Source organism: Salminus brasiliensis, chromosome 14 (genome assembly GCF_030463535.1).
Source record: "Salminus brasiliensis chromosome 14, fSalBra1.hap2, whole genome shotgun sequence".
NCBI lineage: Eukaryota > Metazoa > Chordata > Actinopteri > Characiformes > Bryconidae > Salminus > Salminus brasiliensis.
Window position 1 is genome coordinate 14,606,086 of NC_132891.1, and position 18,772 is coordinate 14,624,857.

The 18,772-nt window shown below is 42.0% G+C and overlaps 1 protein-coding gene across 2 annotated transcripts in view; it reads left to right on the top strand.

Annotated features, from left to right (window-relative positions):
• arhgap46b (Rho GTPase activating protein 46b) overlaps nucleotides 1–18,772 on the top strand; it is a 91,080-nt gene that overhangs the window by 46,307 nt on the left and 26,001 nt on the right. The window contains exons 1-2 of one of the 2 annotated variants that reach the window (XM_072696676.1): nucleotides 12,968–13,178; nucleotides 17,306–18,695. In XM_072696676.1, coding sequence (XP_072552777.1) covers nucleotides 17,352–18,695 — 1,344 coding nt within the window. In that variant the 5' untranslated portion in view covers nucleotides 12,968–13,178; nucleotides 17,306–17,351. Of the gene's footprint in view, nucleotides 1–12,967; nucleotides 13,179–17,305; nucleotides 18,696–18,772 lie in introns of those variants that run through there. The other variant, XM_072696675.1, reaches the window with a different exon arrangement.

Consider the following 18,772-nt stretch of genomic DNA (forward strand, 5'->3'; position numbering starts at 1 on the left):
ACTTAGCCGCCCGTCCCCTCCGCCAGCCAGATAAAACGAGGGAGGTGGGGGAGAGGGTGCGAGAGAGTGAAACTGTTTAGATCAGAGCAGGCTGTGCAAACATGTAGCTCTTAAAACCATGTCAAGAAGCAGGTGCAGGTGATCTAACAGGTCCTCTCACCTGTTCTGCTTTGATGACATTTCCTTGATGAAGATGGCGTGCATGCACGCATGTGTGTGTGTGTGTGTGTGTGTGTGTTTTCGGGAATATTGTGACAGCATGATCAAACCTTAGCTAATCGTTTTTCCACACTAGCGAGCTTCCCTCTCCCTCTCTCTATCTCCATTCATATATGTGTATCTTTCTGTGTGGCTTTCCTCTCAATCCTACCATGGCTTTTCACTTTGAAAAATAACCTTTACATCAAGTGAAGTTTCTTTAAAATGACACATTACAAACATGGTTCTTTATGAAACCCAAAAAGTCATCTGTGTAAGCTCTGTCCCGATAATTACATTATATCAATTTATCATAAAATACATGGACATGACCTCAGTCATTTTTGCTGACCTCAGTGAGGCTCATTGTGTTCACATAATCAACAGCACCAATATTTTAGACAGTCGTGCTATTCCGTGCTCTCTATCGTGTAGTAAAACGGCGCTGTCCGTTCAGTGACCAACGCATCAATGACGGCACATCCATACACACAGAGTGGACTAATCACATTTAAAAAAGCATTTAGAAATAAGTCCCAAACTATTATTAATTATATAATGACAATGTAATTATAAATGAATATAAATATTAATAATAATAATGAAAAGTTCAATGCTGTTGAAAAGGGTGTAACTTTGTTATGTTATTATCATTGTATCAGTGGCATAAAATGGTCTTAAAATGACAGAAGTTACCTACTTCTGTGTGCGTCTTCTGACCATTGAGCATCAGTCTGTTCTCTTAATCTCTACTGAGAAGCCTCACTTTTCAGGCAGGAGCATCACGTCATCAAAGCAGGCTTCTGGAGAACGCAACTCAGTGTGTTTTGCAATGCTTGGAAGCCCTCCTCTTCTCCTTAAATGAGGCAGGAGATGCGGACCTCTTGGGAATTGCTTCAGCTGCACAATCACTTTGCATTTTCTTGTGGAGGCCCACTTTTTCAGATAGAATTGAGATCCTGTAGAGAGTGTGTCCTCTCAGTAAGTGTGTATTAATGCCTGCAAGTTAATGTTTCACTGTGAGAGTTAAGAAGTTGACATCTCTATCTATGTAAATGCAATTGCAGCATTTTCCAATGCCTCCAAATGGATCAACGGACAATGATGAATGGATATCACCTTCTAAAACAGTAAGAACACTGCAGGGCACCTATTCGGCTGCTGTAAGTAGCAACAGTGTTAGTGGGTCGAGGAGTTATGGCTGATCTTGGCCACACCAGGACTCAAGGTACAACAAACAACTAAGAGCGAGTGAGAGAGTGAAGGGAAGTAGGCGAGGGAATGAGAGCTGTGAAGTGGAGCAGCTCCTGGAAGAAGAAAAAACAAGGCGGTGAGCGGGTGAGATAGAGCCACCAGAGTGAGTAGCCACACCAGGAAAGCCAGCCTAACCAGGAAGCATGTAGTGCTTTTCTGTTTGCGGCTCACTCGTGTTGCTGCCAAACGTGTTGATGGAAGCGCCTCACTCATCTGACTGGTCCAGCAGCTCTCTTTCTATGGTGCTTTGAGCTGGTCAGATGGTAAGAACATATGGGCTACTGGGGCTGTTTCAGTCATGTCTGTTCTGAGAACTGTACCTCAACAAACACAGCGGCTGAAAGGACGATGCGGACTGACTATGGCTGTGTTTTGCCTTTCCAAGACAGCCATGTTGGTTTTTGGTTGCTTATGCGGTGCAAAATCGAGGTACGGTTTCTGACCTGGCCCACAACTTAGTTTCAAATATTAAATATGCTACTTTAAATATAAGATGACTCGAGTACAGTGAGGCACTGACATGTCTTCAAGGCTACATTCACACTACAAGTAACAGTTGCCCACAACTGGTTTTCTGACATTAGTCTGAGCTGTGGAGCAGTGGAATTAATTATGTTCTCTGAATGATGGTGCTCCGTCCAATACTTTTGGGATGAGTTGAGGAGTTGATCATCCAACATTCTGACTTCTTGAACACTTTTGTAGCTGAACATAATCAAATCCTCACAGCAGTGCTCCAGAATCTAGTAGAAAGCCTTTCCTGGACTGTAGAGACAGGTACTCCAAAGAAGAAACAATAAATGAGCAGGTGCCTCAGTACATTTGTCCATATAGTGTATCTAAGCATCGTTTCTGAAGATGTTGAGGTCTTGTTGAGGTCATGTGCAAGGTTTTAGGGACTGACTGTTCACACCGATCATCTGCCTTGGAGGGCCGCTGTGCCTGATCTTTGCTACACTTATGGAGCTGCAGGACAATCAGCATGTGTGTGGGGGAGTAGAGTAGGAAAGCTAAGTAGCCGTTCTTGGTTTTGACAGCTTCATCATGGAGATCTTCATGTCAGACCTTTGCACATACAGATTGTAAAAGTAGGCTAGCACACTGGCTGGCTTGACATGCATTTTGTGCTAAGTGCTTGTGCAGTAGTGCTGTTGATACTGGTTGATACTGTACCAGCCGGCTATAGCCGGTTGTGTTTATGCCAGGCTGAATTCCTGCCATACTTTCCCGTGTTGCCTTGGCCTCTGTGGCCCGGACCCAAGCACCACCCCCCTTTGCCTCACTCAGAGAATGAGAAAAAACGAAGAAGAAGTGAGCAAATCCTAACCTGATGCGTGCGAGTCGTAAGATGGCCCTTTGTAGAAGCTGACACTAGTAATTGTTCATAGTGAGACTATAAATTTGGCCACAGTTGCACCCTACCAAACCTGCACCTGCTGCTCTAATCACTTCATACTGCAGGTGAACGGACTGACTGCTACAACTCCAGGACACACCTTTACCTCACCTACTGGTACAAAATACACAGGAAACTGACTCATTTCCTGTCAGGTGTATTGAGTTGCTCATTCTGAAAAGGTTAACCCTTTAGCATATAATGATAGAAAGAAGGATTGTGCAATGTAAAAGCTTTTAAGAATCAGGGCTCTAAATGGCTCAGCAGACTAAAAGCCTGACAATATGGCTCGAGGATCACAAGTTCAAATCCCTGCCCAGGAGAGCACAATTGGCCAAGCTCTTTCTGGTTGGGTAGATGGTGCTCTCACTCCCCTGATGATTAAGTGCTGGGTCTGGTGCTTTTCTCCGAGCACACAGGCTGATTAAAGAAAAAAATAACAATTTAAATAGCTCAGTACAACTAATCGAATAAATATAACATTTATTTTTAATGACAAGTCTGAGAATGGATGCAGTCTCAGAATTATTTAACCTTTAATTCTTAGTAGAGCACTCTTTTAATGTTATGACCTGCTGCCAGAACCTGATGTCTGGCTATGCATCACATTTACAGCAGGTCATAACAGTAAAAGGGTGCCCTACCTTGTAATAAAGACGCTTGTCTTGAAGTGGTTGTATAATTCTGAGACTGCAATAGTTCATTAAACGTGGCATTTTGTGTTAAATTTGGAGAAATTACTGTATGTATTGAGCTACTTAAATTAGTATTGTTTGATTGGTTTATTGCAAACAGCTGAAAGTTTGTTAATTTTACTAATAAACCTAATTTGCAGCAGGGGTTGAATCATTTTAATCGCAACTGTATATTGCAGGATATTTCATTATATTCCCTTACATTTTCATTATATATTGCATTAAATGGTTTTGTCATCCTCATCACCTTAAATTGTGTCCTTTTACAGTATAAATACTGTAAGCATTCTTATTTCAATCGTATATTTCCTGTTGTGCAAAAGACTTCTTAACCTATGAGTGAACAGGAATATAAAAACATTGTATTCTTGATCTTTTGGAGCATTTCTGTTGATCCATTCATCATGAAATTTAGACTCAAATGATGTCAAAATGTATAGTTTACTGTAAAATCCCTTTATATTTCATCTTATACTCCAAATATTCTTATTCTTCTCTTTCTATGTAGCCACAGTCAGTCCTAGAGAAGTCTTTTTTCCTGGAGAGAAGAATTCGAGCATCTGTCTCTTGCTCAGCCATGGTCTCTGCCTTGTGCTAATTGAAACTCCCTGACTGCTAACCCAATTGGACCAGCCTTGTTCAAATCGAGTTAGCTTCACTTTCCAAAGCTCCTTAACTTTATTTGCCTCCTCCTCAGAATTCCACATCTTCAAAAGATTTCTTTTCCCTCCTCGTCAATATCGCAGAATACACCCACCCACTCGGGATTATGAAGTGCGCTGGTTGTGCAAATGCATGTGTGTGTGTGTGTGTTCAGAAGAATTTAATGTTTAAATGAAGAAGGAATCTGTGCAATTTCTTTTTTTTAGCTATGAAATCAGTATTGACGATTAACTCAGCCTTTCACATTGCCTTTCCTCAGGCCAACGTGTGTGTTTTGGTAGGATAGGACCGATCAAGATGATTTTTGTATTTATTGGGAGTGACACTAAGCGGTACGAGGAGGATATGGCACAGAGGAGTAAGCCATATGGAGCGCTGCCTTTTCCAGGCTCATATTCCACACATTAGGTCAATAAGGTCAGCATCGGGAGCAAAGGTCAAAAGATTTGACCCACTGAAGTGAGCAGAGGAAGCGATATTGATATTCCCACGTGGGGGCATACACACACACACACACACACACACACACACACAACGTTCTTTCTTCTTTCAGTATCTCATAACACAGAAACGAGTTCGCCTCCTCCCACTCTCCCACTCTCACTTTCACGCTCGCGCTCAAAAACTCTCCCAGGCATTCCAAAATCCGAGAATTCCAAAGTCAATTTCAAATTCCCTGCTCAACTCCCATGATAAATCCCTTTAGGATGCCCCCACCCCCTCTCGCTCTCTCACTTTCCCTCTCTCAGAATTAGGAATAGAGGGTAAGTTGGGTGTGTATAATGGCCGCGCATTGCTACGAGCATTCAGCTGTTTTGGGTGTGTTTACAGTCATGCAAGAGGCCGGGGTGTGTTAGTATTGGGTGTGTGTGGTCAGTGAGGTTGGAATCAGTGGTAAAGATCACTGCTCCCCACTGTAAAATCACACTATCCAGCACCACGTCCAACAAAAACACCTCCACTGTTCGCCCCCTCGTGACATTGAGCTGTGTGTGGCGGACTGTTCGCTTTTGTCTAGAGGCAGAAAAGGATTCAAATGAGAGAGTAAGTGAAAGAAAGAGAGTTGGGAATAAAAGAGGCTTGTGACTCTGGCCTGCCCCTAACACACACACACACACACACACACACACACACATACAAGCATGCACTGTCTCGCACATGCTGTACTTTTCATTTTCCACTGAGCTTGCTCTAAATAAAAGCTTCCAAGGCCTAAATGCCACACACTTCCTACATCATCCCTGTGGGGTGAAACAAACTCCATCCCAGATTCCAGGTGACAGATTTTCATTGATTTTTAGCTACTGTGTCCTCCTAGCTCAAGTGCAGAGCTAAGAGCAAACCTTGAACACCAGACATGTCTTGGCTGATGGATTAAATTTAGAGGAAGGGGACTCGTGTTCCTCCCCTTTTCTGTAAATTTACAAAAACCTGTACTGACAGTGTTCCTTGATCTTCACTCACACCTTTGTATCGACTCAGGCTCTTTAATTGAAGTCAGCTATAGAGGAGAACATGCTTGTGATCTGCAATTTCATCCTAATATCATCAGCATGCGTCCTTGCATCCCTCATAGTCCACTTGCCTGGTAAGTGACAGCACAGCATAATATTCTGATGAGCCTCTAGTCAAAGGCACCTGATTCAAGCCGGTTAAATGAATAGTTTGAATGCTTGAGTAGTCTGCAAATAGAAGCAAAATGTCTAAACCCACATTTCCACGGTCATCTCAACCCTTCCAGGCTACATTTTCTCACAGTCCACAGCTTGTACACCCCCCCCCCCATCTCATTCCTTTGTCCCTCTCCTTCCTCATACCTTTATCTCTTTTCTTCCCTCCCAGACTTCATAGCTGCCCCCTTAGCTCATTACAGAGGCCAGTGTTCAGCCCCTCGCAGCTGCAGAGGAATATGAGCTTTTCCCTCTGGGATTAAGCCATGGGGATTTGACCCCCAGTGGTTGATTGCTGCAGTTTGTTTCTTCCATATTTGTTGTTGGCTTGTGACGGTCTCTGTCTCTCTTTTCACATTTTGAGGTTTATGGACGCACACAGAGAGGCCTTGATGTTTTATGCATGCGTGTGTAGTGTTTTCTGTCTTTTGCTCAACACAAGCTAAATTGGTAGTTCTATTATAGGTCACACTCAGTGTTTTGTGTGTGTGTGTGTGTGTGTGGTTTGCCTCATAGACTGATAATGACTTTGAACCTACAGCACTTGTTTCTCATGCTTCTGAACATCAAAGCTTAGCTGGAGGATTTGGAACAGTCTGGAAGTGTCCTAATGGATTTTCATCCATTTTAGCCATTATAATACATAATGGAGGTCATCCTCCAGCACTGCCGATGTGATTAGACTATAGCTAATCTACTCTCGCGCACTCTTGTTGTATCACCTAACCTCCGCACCCGATCCATCATGGCTCTGCCGTTTCTTCTTTTCCCTGTAGATGATTGTTTATTTGACTGAGTTACACAATTTCTGGCTATGGAAGCTTTTGGTTGGCTTTGGCTGGGTAGTGTCAGTGAGCCAAAGGGAGGTTGAAGTCCTAAACTGTTAAAGTTTAATTACTGGTATATGAGGTCACGCTTGCTACATTTGTGAGGAGTAGGAAGTTCACAAGTGTATGTGTGAGTCTGTGTGCATAAAACATGTGGGAGATACGACTACATTGTGATAATTTGAGGATCGGGTATAGTATGTGGGTCATATATATATCATTATATATATATGTATATATATATATATATATATATATATATATATATATATATATATATATATATATATATATACAGTCATGCCCGAAAGTATTCATACCCCTGTCAAAGTTTGACTTAAATTTACTTTTATTTAACCAGAAGTTATATTTTTGCCTTGAAACGACACAGGCATCTCCCAGGAGATAACACGATGATGTACAAGAGGCATCATTGTGGGAAAAAGTATTTCTCAGCTTTTATACACATTTGAACAAAAAGTGGCATGTCCAAAATTATTCATACCCTTTGAAAACTGTCACAGTATATGGGAAAATCCAAAGTTCTATACCATTCCAAATAGTCCAAGCTGTTTTAAAGCATCCTAATTACCCTGATTCATTGGGAACAGCTGTTTTAATCAACTCAACAGGAGAAAAACAGCAGCTCTCTGCAGTTGGTTTGTGGACAGTCATGGCTAAGACAAAGGAGCTCACTAAGGACCTGCGGCTGTGCATTGTGGCCGCTCACAAGTCAGGAAAGGGCTATAAAGCCATATCAAAATGTTTTCAAGTTCCAGTGGCTACAGTGCAAAGTATTATTAAAAAATACAAGAAGTTCCGCACTGTGGAAAATCTCAGAAGATGTGGTCGGAAGCCAAACGTGACACCTGTGCTGGCCAGGAGAATAGTGAGAGAGGTGAAGAAAAATCCAAGGATCACCACCAAGGCCATCCTGGTGAATCTGGACTCTGCTGGTGGCGACATCTCAAGGCAGACAGTTCAACGGACTCAAAGAGTTGGAGCTCATCACTAAAGATGAATGGGCAAAAATACCAGTGGAGACATGCAAAAAGCTGGTCAGCAATTACAGGAAGCGTTTGATTGCTGTAATAGCCAATAAAGGCTTTTCTATTAATTATTGAGAAGGGTATGAATAATTTTGGACATGCCACTTTTTGTTCAAATGTGTATAAAAGCTGAGAAATATTTTGAACATCATCGTGTTATCTCCTGGGAGATGCCTGTGTCATTTCCAGGCAAAAATATAATTTCTGAAGAAAGACTGCTGATATATGAACTTAGCAGTAAAACAAGCACACCCTTCAGTTCAGTGCTCCTTCAGAAGCTCCTCAAATTCATTCATTGCACTTCATGGCTATTAGACCCTTTCACAAATGCCGGACTGACAAAATACTGACCATATTGTAGCGCTAGAGTGAACACTGACATGGCAAGTAATGTAGCTAACATTCACTAGGATGTGGGTTAGCATACAGCAAAGTGCTGAGAAGCTAACCAGTTGAGATTAGCTATCATTCGCATACGGGACAAAACAACACTGAACTACTGATTATGTGAAACAGCTAAAATAGGTTAATGTAGGGAAACAGAACCAGTTCCTTATCCCTGTCCATGCCTTTCAACTCTCTGAGGTCTAGAGGTCTGAGATCTACTGTTGAAATGTCTCATCAGTTCATCAGTTTCTCTGAGATCTCTACTTCTTGACTGTAAAGTCCCAATTCAGGAATTCGAAGGATGTGGTATACAAAGGCGTAGCCTTAAAAGGCTGTGTTCAGGCCACGAAGGCCAACCCTGAAAATAGTTCGCTATATACCGCTGTTCCTGCCCTTACTGTTGCATCACAAAAGGCTGCTCCTGTCACCTGTTGGCTGGCAAAGGATTCACCAGCTGGAGAAGAGCATGTTTCTCGGCCACATTCAAAGAAGTCTTTAAAATGGGACAGCCTAGTCGCACCTCTGTGACACAGTCGGTATTCAAATGCAGCCTCTGAAGGATGCAGCCCCTGAATTGGAACATAGCAAGTGTGTGTAGAGTTCAGCACACAGGTCAGTAAATTCATCAACAAAAACATCATCAACATGGGTCAGATCTAAACATCTGTTACAGCAGCTTTATGCAAAAAGTGGTGCTTTAGGCTCCCCCTGCAGGTAGGCAGTGTCATTCACTTTTTCACCACTGCCGTAAATACAAATCATGGATCGTTACACAGCTCTGGCGAGAGGTCTTGCGCAGTTACACTGTGCAGTAGCATCGCTCTGGGCCTGCAGTGGCAATGACAGAGACTATTACAAGTCTAAGTGTGTGAAAATCATATATAATTATTTATATAGTTTAATATAATTTTAATAGTTATATATCAGGAATCATCTGCCCTACTAATACGCTTTAGAATAAGCTGTTTTAATTTAAACACTTCCCTTAAGATGAGCATCTAAAAGTAGGCTGTCCTGCATAAACTACTTAAACATTATTTCACCCATGTCCAATCATAGATACAAGTATTTTCCAACTATATTATATCTCGAACTCCAGAGCCTATTTACTGGTGCTCAGACAGGGAGGTGGAGAGCGGCTCCACATTATGTGTGTATGTGCGTGTATGTGTGTGTATTTGTGTTTTCTCTGCATTAACTCTCCATCAGTCATAAAGCAGCTGATGACTGGGTTGCTCTGCTGCTATTTCCTGTTTATTCCTCCGAAAAGCACCCTTTGAACTTTTCCCTCTGCCTCTCCCCCAGGACATCCCGACTCAGCACTCAGACCCAGAGCCCTGATTTCCCCAGCAGCCCTCCGAGCCCCAACACTGCAAACACACAGCAAACACTGTGCAAAGCATGCTCACGTCTGGCTGTTTGGGAGTCAATTGTTCTTTTGTGTGTGTGTTTGTGTGTGTGTGTGTGTGTGTGTGTGTGTGAGAGAGAGAGAGAGAGAGAGAGAGAGAGAGAGAGATTCTACATGCTGGCTACAGTTGCTTTAAATGGGCTTGAAGACTATAATAATTGCTGTCATTGTATATATATATATATATGGACTTATAATAATAAGTAATAATTCCATCCGTTCAGAATAGCATACGTTAAAAATATAACCTAGGGAGCCACTATACAGTGCAAAACTCAGAGATCACCTTTTATTTATTTTAAAGCAGCCATTATGTCCAGGTTCTTCAATTACCAGAAACCAAATATTATAGAAGATCATACAAAGGTTTCACAAACTTAATATAATATCAGATGGTTCTGTGTTTACCCAGCCAACATGCTCATGCTCACATGGGTGGAATGTGGGCTAGGTAGGTTCCAAGTTTGCATGGGCTCTGAGTGGGTTTGTACATGTGTTGTTACTGGGACAGAGTTGGGCTTCCCGAGAGAGCCCCATCGTTACAACCCACCTTAATCTCACATGCGTCCCCTCTAGGCCCTGTATGCAGTGTACAACCCAGATTGGGCCCATATTTAACCCTTACAGTCCCATCGCTGACCCTAGTAGGCATCCATGTATGTGGCTAACATGGAGGCTGAAGATTTCTCAGCCTCGGAAGTTGGAGCAGTTTCTGCTTCTCATCATCCAAGCAATCTTGAACACATTCAATGATGCTGGGATCTGGACTTCTCACAGCGAAAGGATGGCCAGAAACACCTTCTGAATGTTCTGGGATCTGAAGTGAGGAGCTGGATTTTCTCCCCTCTCTCAAAGTTCAAAGCTCTAAGTGCTGTTTATTTGATAAAGCTTTGGTGGGATACCAGGCCTTGCACAGTTGTTAAGTGTCCCATGTTTTCTGTATGCTATAATTTTTGGAATTTAGATGTTTTCATTGGACTTTTCTGTCCTTTATATGAGTGGGCTATTATTTTACATCTAATCTCTGTGTATGTAATTCTTCACACACTTAAGAAAGCCTCCATACTTGTCTCTATCAGATATAGTCTAAAAGAGAGAGAGAGAGAGAGAGAGTGTGTGTGAGAGAGAGTTTTCCAGTCTTCCAGCTTTTGTATTGAGCTTGTTTACGGCCTGTAAACTCCATATTTACTCGCCACTATGAAAAGATTGTTGACATTTGGAGCCGTGAGATAGGAGGCACAATGGGTGGAGACTGACCACAATTTGGAGAGAGAGGGAGAGAGAGAGGGCGAGAGACTTTTAAAAGCTATTAGGACAAAATGGGCATTGTGTGTGAAAGAGCGAGCGGGTTAGTCAGAAAGGCGAGAGAGAGATGGAGAGACACTTAAAGAAAACAATTGGGTTTGAGAGGGGGATGTTTTTAGACTTGAAAAGTGAGGCGAAATGAGAAGGAGGAAGAGAGAGAGGGATGAGAGAGATGGGAGCTATGGTCTTTCTTGAAGAGCTGAGTGTAGTGAAGTGGTAAAAGATGAGAGAGAAAGAGGGAGAAGCTGAATGACTGCCTCTTTGGGACTGAAGATTCTCATGCTCTCTCTCTCTCTCTCTCTCTCTCTCTCTCTCGAGAGAGAGAGAGAGAGAGAGAGAGAGAGAGAGAGAGAGAGAATGGCAATCCAAGGTCAAGTGTATGTGTGTGTGTTCATTTTCAAGACAAAAATATCATGACTGTCAAAAAACATAAAACCGGACTACAGACCGGTTAGATCTAGCCTAGATCACCAAGAACTAATGAAATGGTGTGAAAGTGTGAAGCGTTAAGCTATAAGCAAAATTAGCTTAGTTTCATGGGCTAAGAAATCTTGCAGTTCTTCCAGGACCAATTAAAAGTGTCAGTTAAATAAAATACCAACACAGAAAGTAGCCCTAATCGTTCATGAGCCACTTAGCTAATTAGCTTTTTTGACTAAACTGGTCAAGTAATTTGCTATTAACTATTACCTGATATTTTTAACCAAACTGTTTAACTAATTTGTTCTTAGCTAATAAACTAAGCAAACTAGTATTCCACCAAACTGTTATTTTTTAAGCTTATTAGTGTTTAGCTAATAAATTAGTAGTTTGTAGACTAGTAAACTGAGCTAACTTTCAACCAAACTGTTTAGCTAATTAGTGTTTAGTTAATAAACCGAGCTAACTAGCTTTCAACCAAACTGTTTAGCTAATTAGTGTTTAACTAATAAACCGAGCTAACTAGCTTTCAACCAAACTGTTTAGCTAATTAGTGTTTAGTTAATAAACCGAGCTAACTAGCTTTCAACCAAACTGTTTAGCTAATTAGTGTTTAGCTAATAAACCGAGCTAACTACCTTTCAACCAAACTGTTTAGCTAATTAGTGTTTAGTTAATAAACTGAGCTAACTAGCTTTCAACCAAACTGTTTAGCTAATTAGTGTTTAACTAATAAACTGAGCTAACTAGCTTTCAACCAAACTGTTTAGCTAATTAGTGTTTAGTTAATAAACCGAGCTAACTAGCTTTCAACCAAACTGTTTAGCTAATTAGTGTTTAACTAATAAACCGAGCTAACTAGCTTTCAACCAAACTGTTTAGCTAATTAGTGTTTAACTAATAAACCGAGCTAACTAGCTTTCAACCAAACTGTTTAGCTAATTAGTGTTTAGTTAATAAACCGAGCTAACTAGCTTTCAACCAAACTGTTTAGCTAATTAGTGTTTAGTTAATAAACCGAGCTAACTAGCTTTCAACCAAACTGTTTAGCTAATTAGTGTTTAGTTAATAAACTGAGCTAACTAGCTTTCAACCAAACTGTTTAGCTAATTAGTGTTTAGCTAATAAACCGAGCTAACTAGCTTTCAACCAAACTGTTTAGCTAATTAGTGTTTAGTTAATAAACTGAGCTAACTAGCTTTCAACCAAACTGTTTAGCTAATTAGTGTTTAACTAATAAACCGAGCTAACTAGCTTTCTGTTTAGCTTCAGGCTAAAACTTTTTTTTGTTACTGAAATTAGTTTCAGAGTAGAAAAATACATGCAATAAATACATACAGGAATTTACATCTGAATTTAATAAAGATGTGAAACATGTTAGTATTTAATGCAGGTAGTTGCATTTATACATAACACACATGCACATCAATATGCCTCCATGTCCTGACATTGTATGAAAACAAGTGTTTGTATATGTGGTGTGTGTGTATGTGTGTGTGTGTCTGCTACCGTAAAACAGAAGGAGGGCCAAGACTGCAGCCTTGCCCCCTCCCTCCCTTCCTCTCTCCTTTTCCTCCCTCCTTCTCTCTCTCTCTCTCTCTCTCTCTCGGTCTCTCTGTCTCTCCCTTTCTCTAGCACTATGTAATTGAAGAGTACCTCAGTGAGAGTAGAAATTAACACTGGACTCTTTAAACCGGGAGCGGACACAGAGGGAGCTGTGTGTGTTAAAAATAGACGTGTTTAGTGAGACGACTGGCCACTTTAGCCCTTTTTTTCTGGTGTTATTCTTTTCTCCGTTCTCCCAACTCTCTCTCGGACGGGTTCGCGGGCATTCTCACGCCAGCACGGGGCACACTGCAACTTAGCCAGGCCAGGCTCTGTCCCAAGTGCTGTGGGAACACCAGGGGTAAGTGTGTGTGCTCTGACACACATACACTCTCATGCACACATGTTTTTGGGGTGGGCATGAGTGGGCACGTGTTTGTGTGAAAGTATGATCCATGTGGTGTGTTAAGGAGGTGATGGTTCATTTAATTAATTAATAATGAGGATCTGAGTTGAGTTAATTCATGTTGAGATGGTATCAGTTGATAATTGTTGAATTTGTGTTTTATGGGATGGAACGTTGCATGGATACATTATCAGTTGGATAATGTTAAGTTGGTACTCGTTGAATTGGTACTTTGACTTGGTACTTGTTAAGTTCATCTTTATTGAATTGAGACTTGGTAAATCGGGAATAGATGGTGAACGGGTTCTTGTCAAGTTAGTACTTGTTGAACTGGTACCTGTAGACCTGGCACTTCATGAGTTGGTACTTGTTGAATTGCCACTTTGAGTTGGTACTCATTGAATTGGTGCTTTGTGGGGTGGTACTTCTTAAATTGGTGCTTTTTAAGTTGGTACTTTATGAGTTAGTAATTGTTAAATTGGCACTTTGAGTTGGTACATAATGAATTGGTACTTGTACTGATACTTAATGAATTGGTACTTGTTGAACTGGTACTTGTTGAATTTGGTACTTTGAGTTGGTACGTTATGAATTGGTACTTGTTGAACTGGTACTTTATGAGTTGGTACTTGTTGAGTTGGTACTCATTAAATTGGTACTTTATGAGTTGGTACCTGTTAAACTGGTAGTTGTTGATTTTGGTACTTTGTGAGTTGATACTAGTTGAGTTGGTACTTGTTAAACTGGTGCTTTATGAGTTGGTACTTGTTGAACTGGTACTTTATGAGTTGGTACTTGTTGAGTTGGTACTCATTAAATTGGTACTTTATGAGTTGGTACCTGTTAAACTGGTAGTTGTTGATTTTGGTACTTTGTGAGTTGATACTAGTTGAGTTGGTACTTGTTAAACTGGTGCTTTATGAGTTGGTACTTGTTGAACTGGTACTTGATGATTTTGGTACTTTGTGAGTTGATACTAGTTGAGTTGGTACTTGTTGAACTGGTGCTTTATGAGTTGGTACTTGTTGAACTGGTACTTGATGATTTTGGTACTTTGTGAGTTGATACTAGTTGAGTTGGTACTTGTTAAACTGGTGCTTTATGAGTTGGTACTTGTTGAACTGGTACTTGATGATTTTGGTACTTTGTGAGTTGATACTAGTTGAGTTGGTACTTGTTAAACTGGTGCTTTATGAGTTGGTACTTGTTGAACTGGTACTTGATGATTTTGGTACTTTGTGAGTTGATACTAGTTGAGTTGGTACTTGTTGAACTGGTGCTTTATGAGTTGGTACTTGTTGAACTGGTACTTGTTGAACTGGTACTTGTTGAATTTGGTACTTTGTGAGTTGATACCTGTTGAGCTGGTACTTGTTGAATTTGGTACTTTGTGAGTTGGTACTTGTTGAGTTGGTACTCATTAAATTGGTACTTTATGAGTTGGTACCTGTTGAACTGGTAGTTGTTGAATTTGGTACTTTGTAAGTTGATACTAGTTGAGTTGGTACTTGTTGAACTGGTGCTTTATGAGTTGGTACTTGTTGATTTTGGTCCTTTGTGAGTTGATGCTAGTTGAGTTGGTACTTGTTGAACTGGTGCTTTATGAGTTGGTACTTGTTGATTTTGGTCCTTTGTGAGTTGATACTAGTTGAGTTGGTACTTGTTGAACTGGTGCTTTATGAGTTGGTACTTGTTGATTTTGGTCCTTTGTGAGTTGATACTAGTTGAGTTGGTATTTATTGAACTGGTGCTTTATGAGCTGGTACTTGTTGAACTGGTAGTTGTTGAATTTGGTACTTTGTGAGTTGGTACTTGTTGTATTCGCACTTTGGGTCAGTAGTTGTTGAGTTGGTACTTATTAGTTGGTCAAATTGATACTTGATGTTTTATAAGTTGATGCTTTCCTATAACTAAAGGACATTTTCAAGATTTGCAGTATTAGCGTTTCTAAAGTAATGTTAGACCATTAATAGTTTATATCTGAAGTACATTGTACTGAACAGTACTTCAGTTCTGTGTGTTTGTGTGTGTGGGTGCACAGATGTGTGCGCATGAGGAGTTTGGCTGTGTAACGTAAAATGTGTGGGGTGGGGTTTGTAATTGTGGTTGGGCCATGTTTTGTAGAGGTGTGGCGTGTGTTTCGGGTGGCCTGCGCTGTGGAGAGGAAACTGTTAGAACTGGCTGAGGTGAGATTAGCACAGAGGGTTTGTGGTATGAGGTGGAGGTGGATGCACCAATAACAAAATGCCCCCCCCCCCCCCCCCCCCAAATCAGGATCATTGTTCTTGTACTGGTTTTCTGAACTCAGATTTGTGTATACACGTATGTGTGTGTATGTGTGTGTGTGTATGTGTGTGTGTGTATGTGTGTGTGTGTGTGTGTGTGTGTGTGTGTGTGTGTGTGTGTGTTACTACTACTACTGTAATAAGTGTGGGGAACAGGGCCGTGTGTGAAATCCTGTTTTTCTCTTCGGCCGCCGCCTCTCTCTGGAACACACTCCCTGCACAGCCTTTCCTGTTGTGTTTCTCCTGTGCACTGTTACAGCACTTTGGAAAGTGTGTGAGTGAACTTGTAAGTATGTGTGTTTGATAGAGAGACAGAGAGACAGAGGGGACGGAGAGGGAGGGAGGAAGGTGGAGAGAAAACGTGCACTTGTCTGTTCTTAGTATTGTTGCCCACTCATTCGGCTGCTGATAAGAGAGACATGAAATTTCCACTGTAAGAAGGTTCTCTCTAGGTCTGTGAATACACAAGCATGCTCCCTCAACACGGCTGCAGAACCCCAGTTCAAGAACATACACGCTTGTGTAGATGTTTCCCTGCTCTTCCTCTATTTCAGTGGCGGTCAAGTTCTCCCTTCAATAGAGGCTACAGTGTCTTGCTTTGGCCTGTTCCTGTGGCCGAGAGACTAACAGGATAGAGTGAGACAGAGAGCAAGAGAGAGAGGAATGTGTTCTTAGAGCCAGTGCCAGAGCTGGCATTTCAGCCATGCATTCCTGTCTATTAGATATGGAGACGTTTGGATTAAGGCACATATTCGTTTAATAAACGAGACCTTGTCTGATACAGCGCTGCACAGCAGAAAGAGGCCGTTAACTTACAACTACAGAGAGGATTTACATATATGGAAATATTATAAACGACACAGAGACACATTTCTGCAGTTTCTTATACACGTTTATTGAGTCTGATAATAACAGCAGTTCCAGTTTTTAAATGAGTTTTGAATTATCCAAAAAAAAAATCCAAAGTTTTGAATACTAATTCTGAACTTTCAAGCAATGATTCCAAATGTTTCAAATGGTAAGTCCAAAGTTTTGACCAGTGATTCCAAGCTTAAGAGGGGTATTTCCAAATGGTTGAATTGTCATTTCAAACCTTTCAGTAGCTATTTTAAATATTATGACTGCACTTTTAAGCAGAAATTTTCTTTAAGTTTTTAACAGTGATTCTAAACTTTTGAGCAATTATTCCAAACTTCTGAAGAGTGATTCTAAATATTTGAATAGTTTTTTCCTAAACTTGTGAACAGTCATTCCAAACTGCTTTTCCACACTTTTAAGCAATTTTTGAATGGTAATTCCAAAGTTTTTAATGGTGATTCCAAATTTTATGAATTGTGATTCCAAATGGTGATTCTAGATTTTTAAATGGTGATTCCAAGCTTCAAAACAGTAGTGTGTCTTTGTGAGGAGTGTAATTGACTTAATTTACATCTTATTTACATTTTAATTCAATTTCATTTAAAGATGGTGACAGTATCTGAACAGCATTTTATTTTATTTTGGTGATTTCCCTACTGAAACACATCTGCAAAACCAATTAACAGAAAAAGTGGAATCACACTTTGTTTGAGAAATCACCAGAACTGTGCTGGACACCCGTTCTCGCTTTGCTCTTTCTAATTCAAACTAAGACAAAAGTCGAAAGTCAATCTGTCTGTTTCAATAAAAATGGTACTAAAATTATAATTATACCCTGTATAATTAAGATATTATAATTAAGGTCATGTGATCTTTATTTATTAGGCAATAATAACAAAAAATATTTGCTTTAATGTTCCTCTCTTATTGATGTTTCAGGGAACCAGCTCAAAGATGGCAGCCTGCCCCAGGCTCCAAGGCGGCCATGTTGGTGAAAGTAAGCAGCGCTGGCAGAAACCACTCTACAACACCCGCTAGCAGTCACCACCTTATTACCCCTCCCTCCAGCAGCACCGTCTATGCTCCGTCCAACCCCAGCTGGCCCGGCCCCTTTGGCAAGATGGCTGTTCCTGGAGACCCCAAGCAAGCCTTCCACCTCAAGAAGGCTGACAATGGCAGTTTCTGCCTGGTAATGCCCAATGCTGGCTCTACCTCGTGCCCGACCCCCCAGCATCCTGTCATGGCTGCTCACCGCCCTTCTTCACCTCCATATGGAGCCACGCCCACCGCATCTGCCCCGCCCATTTATGATGAGCCACCAGTTATGGATCCCCCCATTTATGATGAGCCACCAGTAGAAATGGAGGTGGAAGGGGTTCAACCCTTAAGCCGCAGTCCCTTCATATCGACTCCAACCCATAGTCTGCCCCGAGCAGCTCAACCACCCAAACTCCTTCAGTTCCCCCACGGTAAGCACAGGCGGAACCCCTCAGCCGGCGACTACAGCCCGGCTGGCCGCGAGTGCATAAAGCACATGGTCAATGTGGACCCAGCGTCCTCCAGACTCATCCAGCCCCAGCCTCCTTTGACCTCCAATCCCACCCTAACCCAACCGCAGCCTTCATTTGCCCACAATCCCAGTCTAATCCACCCCCAGCCTTCCTTGGTCCCCAATCCCGTTGACATACCTCCACAGATTCCTCCGGGCCTTCCATCCCAAGCCAAGAAGGAGATCTCTCTGGAGAAGAAGCATTCTTGGAGGGTACCAGAGCCCAGGCACAGCAGACAGAGCAGTTTGGCTTCCCAGGAATACCCAGGTCCAGCAGCAGTCACCTACCAGGACTCGGGTTACTCCACTGGACCTTCACCTAGCCTGAGAAGGAAGAACCGGAGGAGGGCTCAAGGGCCGGGTGCATTAGGTTCGGGACGTCCCGGGTCGGCAGGAAGCGGAGAACTCCTCGCACTCAATGAGAAGCTGATGGCGGAGATGAAGGCGGCAGTGAGCCGTTCTGTGTCCAAGGCCAGCCTGGACACAGAAATGGGCTCGGAAGCGTCTGGAAGCGTTACTGCCCGTTCCCCGCCAGGTTCACTACGGAGCGGAGCACGGGCTGGCGGGATGCGGGGTTCCAGGGACGATGTCACAACCAGTGAGCGCTCACTGCACCGCGATGGTAGTAATAGCCATGGCGATATACCGATGTCACCATTAGCGATGGAGGGCATGACTGGGAGACAAAAGAGGACATATGAGAAAGTGGACACTCTGGAGAAAAGTGGAGCCTCTCAGACAAGCCTGTCCTCTCCGGAACCAACCATTTCTCCCTCCCAGGTAATAAGTTTGTGTGGGTGTGTCTCTTTTAGGCTTGAGTGATGACTTTGTGATAATTGCTATATGTAGGCTGTTGC